Genomic DNA, 14,825 nt, shown 5'->3' with positions numbered 1-14,825 from the left:
AGTCTGGGCCCCTGGGCCTCAGGTTCTTTTGGTGCCCTACCCATTCAGTTATTTCATGCATGTTAATAATAGTAACTTCACAGTTTGTTACACAGTAAAAATGATAGCTACAAGTTTAACTTGCTGTCATTCAGTACTGATTGTCCACTTATGCTCATGCCATTCTTTAGGGTAGCATTAGCAAACATTTAAAGTCGTAGGGAAGTCATATTTAAATGTCAAATCATTCTGGCTTAAACATGTTTATAATTGTACTCTTTATCAGACGATATCGTCCCAAAATGTAGAAAATGTCTGTTAAAAAAAAAAAAAACAAATCCTGCCTTTTTTCTGTTTTTCTGTTTTTTGTTTCATTATCCTATTCAGGCCAGTTAGTTATACCTCAGCCTGAACACCTAAATTCGGCCAATCATATATCAACAGTGATTTGTCAATCAAATGTTGGGTCTACGCTGTATTTTGACCATCCAATATTCAAATCAGGGCCCTCCTGAAACAAAATGTAATGGTGGTGTTCCCTGACCACAGTACATTTGTCCATAGGCTTGCTGTGTCCTATCCCATTCAATTGGTTAGGTAAAAATAAAAATAAAAATTTTAAAAAAAGGACATCCATGGATTTCTCTCAGTGTTGGCTTTCTTCTTACTTTCACCTGAGCTTTGCATCTCTGCAGCTCCTCCTAAGTTAAGATGAATTCCATGCCCTGGAAGGGTTGCAGGTGTACTTTAGCCTATTTACAGATGGATAGCTTAAAGAGTTTTCTGTGAGATGTTCAAATTGCAGGTTGTTCAGATACTGAAGATCAAAATAAAATGCTGCTAAAAGACTTCCATGCTACACTTCCAGAATAAAAACAAAAAAACATTATTATTACTATTTTTCCTACCTTTCGACAATCATGTTTTTAAGATAAACTGAAGGCTGTGGTGTAAAATCACTTAAAATGGGTATGAATACTTCTGCAAGTCACATTAGACCCCCAGTCTAAAACTATAAGTTATTCAAAAAATGTTCACTTGTAATCAGGAAATATTTTCCACCGTTTAATTGTTATGAATTGCACCATCTGTATAGAGGACACACATGCAGGATTGTGACTCAGACAGTGTAACATAAGGTGATGCAAAGGGGTAAAGCAGAGCCAAACATCAAGTTATCACCATGAGACAGGAGGTAGAGAATCACAGGTTTTATAACAAACGACTCAGCAGCACTGTGAAGTGTGGCCAGTCTTTGTTGCATAATTACTGAAAAGGACTCTGTGTGACATCTTACTTAACAAGCACAGTTTCCTGTGGAATTTTATAGGAGGTTCTGGCACAAGACTCCTTTATTGCAGCCGTAATTATTTTATCTTGATATTCCTCCACAAATGAATACAAGTCTGATTGTTAAACTGCCAAAATTCTACTTTAGTCTTTTTCTTCAATGTTTTATTCCAAATTTATCAGCAGCAATCCTTGTAGGAAATTGCTGGAAGTGCCTGTGAGTGTTATTTAAACCCCTCAATGCCTGAATTTATACCAAAATATTGATCTTTGGTGTTTCTGCTTTCAATCAGTAAAATAGATTATTTTTATTATGAACATTCCTGTTATAATAAGTGTGACTTTATTCATATGTCTCATACATGCCATGAATTAAGTCAAAAAACCAATTTTTGAACAAACACTGCTTTTTAAACATCGTCTTAGCGTATAAAAAATGATTTATCTGTGGAAAATTGACTCAATACACAGTTCCAGGAGCTGTTTGGTCGTTCTTTGCAAAAAGAAACAAAGTTAGGAATTGATCTACAATTTTTTTTATTAATAATTACTGTTTATATTTTTAAAATGCTTCAAATTTAGAAAAATATTGAAAAGGAAATTATTTTTGCTGCACTTTCCTTTGAGCTGCTATACCTTTTTATACAATAATTTAAGTTACTGTTACTCAGTGTTTTCAAATTCAGCTAAATATTGAAATTCCCTTTAGAATGGGGGCCAACAGGGGCCAGTGCCCCTGTAGAACTGGTATTTGCCTGTATTTGCCCTCTGTAACGGAGGCGTAACACTAAATACATTTCTTATCTTACATGCTATGGCACACAAACCGCAACTAATGTTCTATACTTAATTTTTTATTTTCAAAACAGCACAAACCTCATATATTATATTCTGGTTGCCTTTCACTAAGCAGTCTTCGAATGTTTGCAGGTAAACGTTTGCTTTTTTGCTTTGTGTAAAATCTGTTTGCAGATCCACCAAATCATGAATTTTCAGTATTTTTCAGTATTTGCTCAAGTGAATAGTTAATTAGTTGCATGATTGCATGAAGTTATTATTGGAATATTTTTTTCTTAGGTATAGTAAAAGAATTTAGTTTTACATTTTCTATAATTATACTCAAATTATACACATTACTATCTGTCCCAATCTTCATTTCTTAACTGCATAGTGAAGCTGACAAAATATGATCAAAATCAGAAATAACTTTGAGAATTATGATCAGATGTTCCCCATTCTTATAGTTTTAAAAGACATCAATAAGTCTGTATTTATTATTTTTCAGTGCATAGTCTATCTCAGATTTTTTTTTTTTTTGAGGATAGTGTTTAGTTCACACCTCTAACCATATAAAATCATATATTATTGTTTCCTCAGTTCAGAGACATGAATACAATTGTTTGTGTTATGCATAAATCATGTTTGCTGTATTCAGAATGGAACTGATATGAGGGTAATCATCCAAGGGGTGAAAAGCACTTACGAGGACAAAAAAGAAACCAATCTTAGCTCTGATCAGATAATTGAGGCTTTACAGCGTCAGTCTTGCAAAGTTTTTATTTTAATTACATTACTGAAATGTTAAACTCATGTAGTAGTGTCAGAATTAGAAACGGGTTACGGGTTAAATGGCCAAGTTGATGGGATTTCCCTTTGGATGCGGCTGACTGTCATAGCCCATATAATTAGCTTCTTCTTTAACCCATCAGCGGTATTTACAGCAGTCCCCAAATAAAGCCTGTTTGCTGAAGGGAGTTCAGGTGTGTGTGTGTGTGTGGATTACATTCCACCAGCACCCGTCTCAGTAACTCCGGGTAATATAGGTCAGCTGGTCTCGCCCGTGAACTCAATCCCACACACAGACACAACCGTTGAATCATATACAGACAACATGACACACATGGAGAAACAGACAGATTGACATATATTCCAAAGAGGACGCCTGCAGAATCTTATGCAAGCAAGCAACCACCCACACATACACACACACACACACACAATCATGCACTTTACACAGGAGATCCTAACCTAAACGTTGTACGCAGGGTAAACTGCTGCCACAGACTGGGTGGACTTTGTATACCAGGATGGGACGGCCAGTGACCATTACAAACGTTCAAACAGATATGTCTTTCATAAGGATTCTATGGAGAGAAATCTGTACCAATATCAATAAAAGCAAAGTACAAGGGAAATTATAGGAAAATGTGTAAAATGGAACAGAAAAAAAACTTTTTAATTAAAAAAAATGTTTTTGAGCAATTTATGTGTATTCAAAAGATTTATATTTATATTATATATCCCACATTAGATTTTATTTTCCTAATTTTATGTATGAAAAGGAACATTTTTTTTAGATTTTATTTTAATTTTACTTTTTGAAAATTATTTTCTGACTTTTTTGGGAGGGGGCTGATTTTAAAAATTGTGTTGTTTTTTTTCTTCAAATACTAATTTACAGATTTCACCCTTTATGCTTCTGAGTGGTAAGTGTGTGGGACCAATAGAAATGCTTTTGCCAACGTCCTCACAGGGCAGACTCATTTCTATTGGTCCACGGAAAGACCACCCAGAAATATAGACGGTGGAATCTGTAAAACAGGATCTAAAAAAAAATAAAAATAAAAAAATCATGAAATTCTGTTTCCCCAAAGAATTATACAAAATAAAATCTGACAAAATAACTTGAAAGAACCGAAAGTGATGAATTTGAAATTGGACAAAAATCTGGGGAAAAAAAATGAAATAAAAGAATAGAAGACAATTACATTTGGAAATAAAATCTGAAAAATTTTGGTGTGCAGAGTTAGACACCTTTCTTCTAGACTGGTAAGTAATGCTACCCTAAAAGTTAGCATCAGCATTAGTGGACAATCAGTACTGAATCACAGCGAGTTAAACTTGTAGCTATCCTCTTTACTGTGTATCAAACACAAATTACTATTATTAACATGCATGAAATAACTGAATGGGTAGGGCACCAAAAAAACCTGAAGCCCGGGTCCCCGGCTCAACTGAATCCAGCCCTGTGTTACAGCCTTCTGCTATTCCTGCAGAGGTAACAATTATTTTTTGTCTGGAGTATAATTTTATACTCCACAACTTATTCAGGTTTGTTATTTTAAACAATGAATTTAAATGTTTTAATTGATAAATTATTTTATTATTAGTGTGTTACTAGGGAAACAGCACATTTTTTTAATGTTTATACAGAAAAGAAATGGAAGGGAATTTAAAAATATGCAATTTTGAAAGTGATCCAAACAAGGGCAAATACATTTTTTTTTGTCTGGAGAATAATTCTATACTCCCAAACTTATTCAGGTTTATTATTTTAAACGATACAAACAGGTACAAATGTTCAGTCTCAGGCAGCATAGATATAGGTCTACAACATGGTTGGCGTCTTGATTTTGGCACAAATCTCTAAGAATATACAGGATGTCCATTAGAAGTTACTGCTTGAAAAAAAAGGAACATTTCCAATAACATTGTAGGCATTGCTCGCTACTTAAAATACAAGACAACAAAAAAAGCTGTATTATGTTGGATGCCAACACAATCAGAGCCCAAACTGAAGACGTGTGAAGACACCTGCTCCTCCTTCAGTATCTGAGAACAGCAACGGCTTGTTTGTCAGTCCTGGATCTTCAGAATGCTCCTTTTTTCTAAATCGTTCATTTCTTTTAAAATCAAAGCAACGTTGTAACGCAGCTCCTGGAATTTGGACACAGGAACCTGGTTATATGAGAAAAAAAGAAAAACAAATCATGAAACATGTCAGTGTGAACATGGAAAGGCTAAGCTGTTGTGTTTTATCTGTATTTCCTCTCATGTGTGCATTTTCCTGCAGAAAAAGTTATCTAACAGAGAACAGAAACAAGCTTTTGTATTTGTTTTTCCTTTCCAATCTGCTCTCAGGTCACTCCGGCTGACAGATCAATCCACTGAACGTGGAAGTCGGATGTTGTTGCTTCAAATCTTCTAATTCAGCTGTAATCTAATCTTCTTTTATAACCGCGGTGAGGTGCACAGCACATCTGCAGCAGGAGTGCTCCCCCCCATGCCTCCATCCCTGTTAGAAGCTTTCATATAGAGTCTACAGTCTGGCGCCCCCTGCTGACTAAGACCAAATACTACAACAACTCTTTCTGGAATTTTTGCATCTGACATAGGGAGTAACATTTGTTCAATTATTTAGAGCAGGCATCCCCAAACTCGGTCCTCGAGGGCTGCTGTCCTGCAGGTTTTAGAGGTTTCCTTGCTCCAGCACAGCTGATTTTAATTGAAAGCTAATTAACAGGCTTTTGCTCTACTGCAATCATTATAATCAGCTGTTTTAAAGCAGGGAAACCTCTAAAACCTGCAGAACAGCGGCCCTCGAGGACCGAGTTTGGGGATGCCTGATTTAGAGAAAGGTAAGTTAAAGAAAATGCTTTTAAGAATGTAACTTCTTTTAGAGTTTTTAGAGTAATTTCTAATGTATAATATTTGCAAAAATTCAACCAATATCTTTATAGTTTTTTTTTTTTTATTTCCAATTATTTCTGCCTTTTTTAGGATTTAAGTTTAAATATTTATTTTTTGATTTTTTTTTTTTCTTTAAAAATTTCCCTCTATTTCCTTTTTTTACTGTTTTAATTGTCTACTCTTCTAAGTGGAACAGCATTTCCCATTTAAACAATGTGTGATTTAAAAAAAAAAGTTTTAAAATAAAATAAAAACATTGAAGAAATAAACATTGAAAAGATCTAAAAAAATGGAACATAAAATTGAAAAATAAATATGCACAAATAGTAAGAACTGTTAAAATACAGATTGAGCATGTAAATGCACATTATAAATTATAAAATAAATATCAACATTTTATTTCAGAAACCTTCTTTCTTCAAATTTCCTTTTTTATGTTTCTTGTTTCAACAATATTGTGACAAATTTCTCTCCATATACACAGCATTAGCATTTTTTAGCATTTACTTCTGCTAATGAGTTTATATGGACCCATAAAACAAACCAATGCCAGAGATGCAGCAGGTGTTTTTTATCATTTTCTATAAGAAGCAGAACAGGGAGAATAATTTAGAGAAAAGAAGTGAATGGATGAATGATTAAGCTGCACTGAGCAAATGTTGCTTAGGTTATTATCCAGCTATGTATCAGCTGACACAGACAGACATACGTTTGTTGGCCCACAACCAGGTTTAACTTTAACTTACGGGCTAAATAAAGTGTACCGCAGAACCAATACTGCTCATAAAGACTTTATATTCATTCATACCCCTTAAAGTTTTGTGTAATTTTGTCTTTGCCTGCATAAAATTACACAGCAGAAAAACATAGAGGTCGGGTCCTCGGTTTCTTCAATGGCAGCTATGCTCATGGGTTTCCACAACTTAGGTTGTGGCCAAATACCAGTCCTGGTCAAAAGCTACGCTGCAGCATCCAAACCATCACGACTGAATAAGTAAGTCTCCATACATTCAGATACTAAAGTAGAGTAATAGTGAGAAAATGTGGCACTGATTCAAGCGAAGTATTACACTGGGACTCTGCCTTTTTCTTTGAGGCTTTAAATCTTTTTTCTACTACATACAGTAAAAAAAACGTGTTGCGGGTGATCTACAAAGATCGCTAAAGATGTGTTTGGAGCGGAACCAAACTGTGCAAACCGCTTTGGATCCTTTGAATCGATCAGATTGTGTGTTTGTATTGCTAGTTGAGAGTGGTCCTAAAAAAAAGATCTTCTAAACCGCATAATGCAGATAGGAGTTAAAATGACAAAAATCATTAAAAAATATATTTATAATATTAAATAGTATTAGTATACTACTTTACATATAAGCCTATATGTAAGTGCTACGAAAAAAGTAAAAAAATGGAATGTTAAAATAAAGTTTAATATGAAAAGGAAATATAAAAAATTAGAAAGTTGCTTTACTTGTTGGTTTTTATCTCCCACTTGCATAGATACTTTTTCTTTAGAAATACTGTTCTATTTTTGCAGCTTTGGTCTGTTTGAATAAAGAAACAAAAACTAACATGATATACCTTAATGAGCCGAATACAGTACGACCCTGATTATAAGATGACTCATTCTTTCCAGGACCAGTTTTTAGCAACAAAACAAAAAGACCAAAGAGATATATATATATATATATATATATATATATATATATATTCTAATAAACTATTTTATCTTGAAGTGCTGACAATTTCATTTGAATATTATTGCATTGAAACACTTGTGCAATTAAACAATAAAAAGTTTTTAAAAAACACAGTAATGACCCATTTTATTTAAATCTTGCTACCCTTTAACTTGAATGCAATCTGAATTTTGCTCACAGAATGTCTCAAAAACCTGCATCATGCTTTTACTCACATGCCTCGCTGCGCTCGCTGTCACTCCTACTCTCACCCTGCAGCTCTGAAATCTTTTCTTTTGCTGTTCGCATTTTTCTGGTCTTTTTGGACGCACCGTCTTATAACGTTGCACTCTGTAACTCTGTATTTCTTTGCTGCCTGACAGCTGTTTGATGCCTCGGCTGCTTTGACCACCATTATTTTAAAACTGCCATCATAACTCCGCCTCAAATGTGTGAAAACTTGTCTGAATTTTGATTCACTTCATTCTGGGCAGCAACTCTCCATTTCTAGCATCTTTGTCACTTCTTCTCTGTTGTGATAGAAAGATGACCCCGGCCATAGTGAGGTCACTGGCTTTGCAAAATAAAACTGCCGCCCTCTGCTGGTGCATTCGTGTCGCGACCCAGACAACTGTTTGCCTGCATAATTGGTTATGAGTAGTGTTGCACTGATGCCATTTTTAAGCCCCGATACCTGGATGTGCAGTATTGGCCGATACCATCTGTTTGAAATTGATGTGTGTGTATATATGAAAAACTGCATACTACCTGGATGTAAAATAATTGCCATCATGGCTTTGTCAAGCTGCTGCCTGCCTTTGTGAAGCAGGAAAAAGACTAATAAAAAAGTGAATCCGGTAGAACTTTTTATCGCCTACCTGGAATGGGTGACAATAGTTGAAGAAACTTTTGGCTCTCTAAATGGTATCGGTGCCCTATTTGTTGGTACTCACTGATACCGATATCAGCCTTTTAGTGCTGGATCGGGGCCCTGCCCCATACTGGTATCGGTGCAACACTAATAATAAGACAACCCCACAATTTCACATCGATTTTAACAAAAAAAATACGCCAATACGGTACTTTGGTGGTGAATTTGATATAGAAATAGTATCATTTAATTCAGTACCTCAAAGCGCTGAAAACTCCCATCTGACAGCTTCAGCTGCATGAGAACAGACGGCTGCAGGGCTCTGGCCAGTGAGCTGGGTGAACACAGAGACACAGCTTCCTGATTAAACCACTTTGTAACTTTGATTATGTCTGCAAATAACAAATATCTTGCACTGATTAGGAATATATATATATATATTTTTAAAAAATCAGTTATGTGAGAAGCTACTAGATGTCATCCCTTACGGACTGAGAGGGTTGGTTACCTTGTAGAAATAGAAACATCCACTCTCCATTTAAATTCCTCCATTGAAGGGAGGTGAGGGTCGCTCTGTGAGGAAGCTGCTTCAAGAGCTGCACGCCTGGATGTAGCACAGCACAGAAAACCGTGTTCTGACAGACTGGAAGGAACCTTAAGCGGTTTTAGATTTTAGAAATCTAACTTACCGATTTCCAAAAACCACACTGGAGAAATCTGTGATGAAGTCCTCTGGTATCCTAAATGAAAACAAGTTCTCAGAGTTTGTGAGGGAATCAATGCAGTTTGTAAAATTATTTACTGATGTTTAAAGGGACATTGTGTAAAAAATTTTCTTTTTTTACCACCTGAAATCTATGACTGCACTGCAAAAAACATCTAGAAATAAGTCGACATTTCTTAAATTGAGTGTATTTGCCTTTGATTTGATCAGGCAAATAAGAGGATCTGCCAATGGGATGAGTATTTCTACTCTTAAAATAAGATAATTATATAAAATGCAATTAAAATAAGACAATGCAATTATTTTTTTCCCCCCTATTTTAAATGTAAATTGTCTTATTCCATTGGCAAAGTGTCTCACTGTCCTCCTCAATTCGAGACAAAAATCACTTATTTTAAGAAAGAAATTACCTTTTTTCCAGTGTGCATTTACATTCGTGTTATTATTGGTGTATTATTACCTCCACTAATAATCTGATGCATTTTCATATGTGAAGAATTTTATATTAGTTTATACATAGGGCTGGTTATCCGTTTGTGACGCCCATTGACGTCTGGAAAGTACACAAGATAAAATACTACCAACATGCGGAATAATAACGTGTTTCCCACCTTGCTGCACTGCAAAAAAATTTTAATCGAAATAAGTAATTTTTTCTTAAAATAAGTGCATTTTTCGCTGCATTGGGGAGGTAAGAGAGACACTTTGCCAATGGAACGAGACAATTTACATTTAAAATAAGAAAAATGCATTGTCTTATTACAAATGCATATTATCTAATTATCTTATTTTAAGAGTAGAACTACTCATTCCATTGGCATATCATCCCATTAACCTACAAAAATGAAGGGTAAATACGCTTGATTTAAGGCCTGAAGGGTGTTGGAGCCATTTCATTTCATCTTATCCTACACTATATTGCCAAAAGTATTTGCTCACCTGCCTTGACTCACATATGAGCTTAAGTGACATCCCGTTCCTAATCCATAGGGTTCAATATGACGTCGGTCCACCCTTTGCAGCTAGAACAGCTTCAACTCTTCTGGGAAGGCTGTCCACAAGGTTTAGGAGTGTGTTTATGGGAATTTTTGACCATTCTTCCAGAAGCGCATTTGTGAGGTCGCACACTGATGTTGGACGAGAAGGCCTGGCTCTCAGTCTCCGCTCTAATTCATCCCAAAGGTGTTCTATCGGGTTGAGGTCAGGACTCTGTGCAGGCCAGTCAAGTTCATCCACACCAGACTCTGTCATCCATGTCTTTATGGACCTTGCTTTGTGCACTGGTGCACAGTCATGTTGGAAGAGGAAGGGGCCAGCTCCAAACTGTTCCCACAAAGTTGGGAGCATGGAATTGTCCAAAATGTCTTGGTATGCTGAAGCATTCAGAGTTCCTTTCACTGGAACTAAGGGGCCAAGCCCAGCTCCTGAAAAACAACCTCACACCATAATCCCCCCTCCACCAAACTTTACACTTGGCACAATGCAGTCAGACAAGTACCGTTCTCCTGGCAACCGCCAAACCCAGACCCGTCCATCAGATTGCCAGATGGAGAAGCGCGATTCGTCACTCCAGAGAACGCGTCTCCACTGCTCTAGAGTCCAGTGGCGGCGTGCTTTACACCACCGCATCCGACGCTTTGCATTGCACTTGGTGATGTATGGCTTGGATGCAGCTGCTCGACCATGGAAACCCATTCCATGAAGCTCTCTGCGCACTGTTCTTGAGCTAATCTGAAGGCCACATGAAGTTTGGAGGTCTGTAGTGATTGACTCTGCAGAAAGTTGGCGACCTCTTCGCACTATGCGCGTCAGCATCCGCTGACCCCGCTCCGTCAGTTTACGTGGCCTACCACTTCGTGGCTGAGTTGCTGTCGTTCCCAAACACTTCCATTTTCTTATAATACAGCTGACAGTTGACTGTGGAATATTTAGGAGCGAGGAAATTTCACGACTGGATTTGTTGCACAGGTGGCATCCTATCACAGTTCCACGCTGGAATTCACTGAGCTCCTGAGAGCGACCCATTCTTTCACAAATGTTTGTAAAAACAGTCTGCATGCCTAGGTGCTTGAATTTATACACCTGTGGCCATGGAAGTGATTGGAACACCTGATTCCAATAATTTGGATGGGTGAGCAAATACTTTTGGCAATATAGTGTATATTAACCTTGTTTGTCTTTGTATTTCTTTGTATTTCCTTTAGTAGACTCTTGTGAAAGTAACCCTTTGCAGGTACCAGGACCTGAATGTTCTTCATGTGTATAACTCAAGGTTGCTGCCCGCATGCAGAAATGTATGTGTATCAATATATCATGCTGCATCTTAACTCCCCACGCATTCCTTTAGCGTTCCAGCGTGATCCATTGTAACTAGGGACTCTGTATTTCCAATAAAGAGCGAGGAAGACAGCAGAGGGGCTTCAGAGTGGTGGGAGATTTTAACTGAGGACATCTCTGTCGGCTCTGCTCGCAAGTAAAAATAATCTAATGTCTCTTGTCCTTTTCCCCCAGGTTTTTTGATAAGTGTTTGGGTGTTTAAACCTAACAAAGAGCATTTGGAGATGTTACCCCTTAAACTGAAAGTCTGCCGCTCAATGCAGGACCATGCATACACAGCAGAGCCAGAAGAAGAAATGGTTTCACCATTGCCCAAAAAAATGAAAAAGAGAACTTACAAAGACAACTAAACCAGAAACATAAAAAAAGATAACAAGTATAAACAACCCTTCTCCAGGCTTAAGAAGCTAATTAAGGAAAAACACTTCAAAAGGGTCGTTGACAATGCCATGTTTCTCCTCCTCAAGCAAGTGAACTGTGCTGCCTAAATTAGCATAAAGCTAACTTTTTCTATTAGACAGTTTTGCTTGTAACCATAGAAAGCATAACATTAGAGTGCAGTGAGAACAACGTGCATCGTTTAACCTCGCACACAATCCCTCAACAGCGGTCTGCAGCTCACTAAACTCTAACAAAGGTCATATTGATGATTACTGTAACATTGTCTCTACTTTGGATAAAAGCGTGTGCTAAATGCATAAACACAAACTATGCGCGTCATCTCTACTCTCGCTTGGCTCCACAGTATTAACTGATATAATTTTGTTTACGGCTGCGCAAGACGCTTCTTCTCTGGGCTCATCCGCCACTGTCTTTGTTTATGCTTCTGACTGCACTGGATATCTAGAAATCATCTATCTAGAAAAAAGTAAACATTTCTTAAATTGAGTGTCTTTACCCTTAATTTGAGTAGGTAAATGAAATAGTTTGCCAATGGAATGAGTATTTTTTTTTACAGATAATTAGATTATATGTACTTGAAATTAGACAATGCAAATTCATCACCCAGGCCTACATGGAAGCTACTATTGCCGGAATACATGTTTGAGGCAGTGATTTGTTCCTTTAAGTGAAGTAACCCGATTTCTCCACTAGATGGCAGTAATTCTAACACAATGTCCCTTGAAAACAAGATTATAATCCTTACCTGAGCTCTCTCAGATCTTCCTTAAAGGTCTAAACAAAAAATAAAAAATAAACCAATAAGGTTCAGTTTTTTAACATTGGAAAGCTCTAAAGCTCTAAAATAAAAAAATAAATGCATTACATGACTATCCTCATTTTTGTGTCAAAGCTTTAATAATTGCCAAAGTATGGCAAATATTAAGCTGAAAGACGCACATACTTTATGTGTGTTTTTATTATGAGATGTGAGTCCTTAGTTGTGATGCATTTTGAATCAAACAAAAATGTTTAAAATATTTTTCAGGATTTTACCTGATAATTAGCTTTTATTTTGATTCCTGGTTAATACGCTCAATTGACACATTGATGCTTCCCAGAAGCAACAATGTGTCCCACCCAGGAAGCTTTTTCAATTCCAAAATTGAATTTTTTCCCATCCATTAAGCTTTTTCCAATTCAAAAAAAAAAAAAAAAAAAATCCCCCCAGGAAGCTTTTTCATTAAAAAAATGATTTTTTTTTTTTCCATCCAAGAAGCTCTTTCAACTTATTTTTTTTTTTTTTTTTTTTTTTCACCCAGGAAGCTTTTTCAAATAAAGAAAATTTCCATTTTTGAATTGAAAAAGCTTCCTGGATGGGAAGCAAAACATCTTCAAACTTGGAAACAATTTCCAATGGATGTTTTTACCTGTTTTTGGAGTGACTATGACCTGGATGACTAAGAATCCTCACCAAAAAACAGATATAAACTTGTTTTCTGTGACTAAATTGAAAGCACAGCAGCTCCATCTGCCTGCCTCAGAGGAACACTCACCTCCTGTTTGAGTGAGGACGCTGGGAGGCGGATGGCCTCTGAAAGCACCCTGTGCATCCCAGCGATGATGTGACTGAGCCTCTCCTGTGGGATGACACTGCTTTCAGCGATCGACTTCATGATCTCCCTGCAGTCTTTTCCCTCCAGTGCACTGACCACAGCTGCACAGAGAACAACACGAAGCTGATCTTTTCTTTTGTAAATAGAAATTACAAACTCAAAACTTGAACTTGTTTATCTTGCAAGAAATATTAACATAGCTGCGTAAAAGCTGCCCAAAGATCGTTTTTATAAAACAAATTGTTAGTTTTTTTTTTAAATTGTATTGTATTTACCTTTGAGAAGTTTTCTAAACAACTCTTGATCCACATCCTTCAGATTTTTCGACATCGACTCTATTTCTGGTGGTATTCTGCCCCCCAAGAAGCTAGTGTCTTTTACGTTGCTTAAAGACATGGCTAAATGAGTCGCTATCGGAGAAAAAATGCACAAAAGAGGCAAGATTGAAGGAGAAGAGAGTGCTTGTTTTCATTGACGTTAGAACTTCCGACTTTAGGTCACATGACATGTGACGGATGGCAGTTCTTTTCGCGTTGTCTAGAGTCTCGCGAGAACAGCTTAGTTGGAGACAGGAGGACAGAAGAAGAAGAAGGTAGCAGCAGGAGACGAGGAAGGACGTGGGAGGAACGTTGGTCGTTTGGTGCATGGCGCGTGTTTTGAAGCTGCTCTGCTTGTGGAGAAATGTCCTGGGCCGTGAGTAGTGAGGAAACAGGAAGCGATTCTTGTGGGATGGAAGAGGGAAATAGTGACAATGAAGGTTGGAAGATAGCAGCATCAAAAAATGAGAAAAAGCGGAAAAAACAGAGATCAGTTAAAGGGGAATCTAGTTCAGAACAATCCAGTGATGATCAATCCATACATTCCACAGCACAACAAAATGAATTCAAAGTCATATTCAAAGTCGTTAATCAGGCAGACTCTTTTACAAACTGGAATCCGGTTCACTTAACAAAAACCATCAATAAACTTGTTGGAGAAGTCAGAGGTGCCAGAATTCTGTACAGTGGAGACCTGCTAATTAACTGCAGAGACAGCGCCCAGCAAGGCAAAGCAATACGTATTAACAAAATTGACGGGATAAGAGTTCAGTGCAGCCTAATGGAGAACAAAAAGATCAGCAGGGGAGTCATTGGAGGAGTTCCTCTGAAAATTTCTGAAAAAGAGATTCTGGAAAACATAAGCGGTGCAAAAGTAAAAGAAGTAAAACGGTTAAAAACAACAAGAAACGGAGAAAGATCTGACAGTTTATCTGTACTAATTAAATTCGAGGAAGAGCAATTACCAAGCAAAGTATTCATCGGTTACATCAGTTACAATGTCAAAATCTACAATCCACCACCATTGAGATGTTTCAAATGTCAAAAATTCGGACACATTGCAGCAGTTTGTAAAGGGAAACAGAGGTGTGGAAGGTGTGCAGGAGAACATGAATATGGTAAATGTGGAAAAGAAGCTAAAATAAAATGCTGTAATTGTGGTGG

General features: G+C 37.0%; 1 protein-coding gene across 1 annotated transcript; it reads right to left on the bottom strand.

Annotated features, from left to right (window-relative positions):
- Window positions 1–4,545: 4,545 nt before the first annotated feature.
- Window positions 4,546–13,861, bottom strand: commd5 (COMM domain containing 5). The gene is made up of 7 exons (XM_038306266.1): window positions 13,620–13,861; window positions 13,285–13,445; window positions 12,495–12,523; window positions 8,976–9,026; window positions 8,795–8,890; window positions 8,545–8,620; window positions 4,546–5,007 (listed from the first exon to the last, which is right to left on the bottom strand). The coding sequence occupies exons 1-7, from the start codon at window positions 13,738–13,740 to the stop codon at window positions 4,906–4,908; spliced, it is 636 nt and encodes a 211-aa protein (XP_038162194.1). The 5' UTR covers window positions 13,741–13,861; the 3' UTR covers window positions 4,546–4,905.
- Window positions 13,862–14,825: the final 964 nt, after the last annotated feature.

Source organism: Cyprinodon tularosa, unplaced genomic scaffold (genome assembly GCF_016077235.1).
Source record: "Cyprinodon tularosa strain WSP-4 unplaced genomic scaffold, ASM1607723v1 ctg578, whole genome shotgun sequence".
NCBI classification, from domain to species: Eukaryota; Metazoa; Chordata; class Actinopteri; order Cyprinodontiformes; family Cyprinodontidae; genus Cyprinodon; species Cyprinodon tularosa.
Note: the sequence above shows the minus strand (reverse complement) of the source record. Positions and strands in the feature narration are given on the sequence as shown.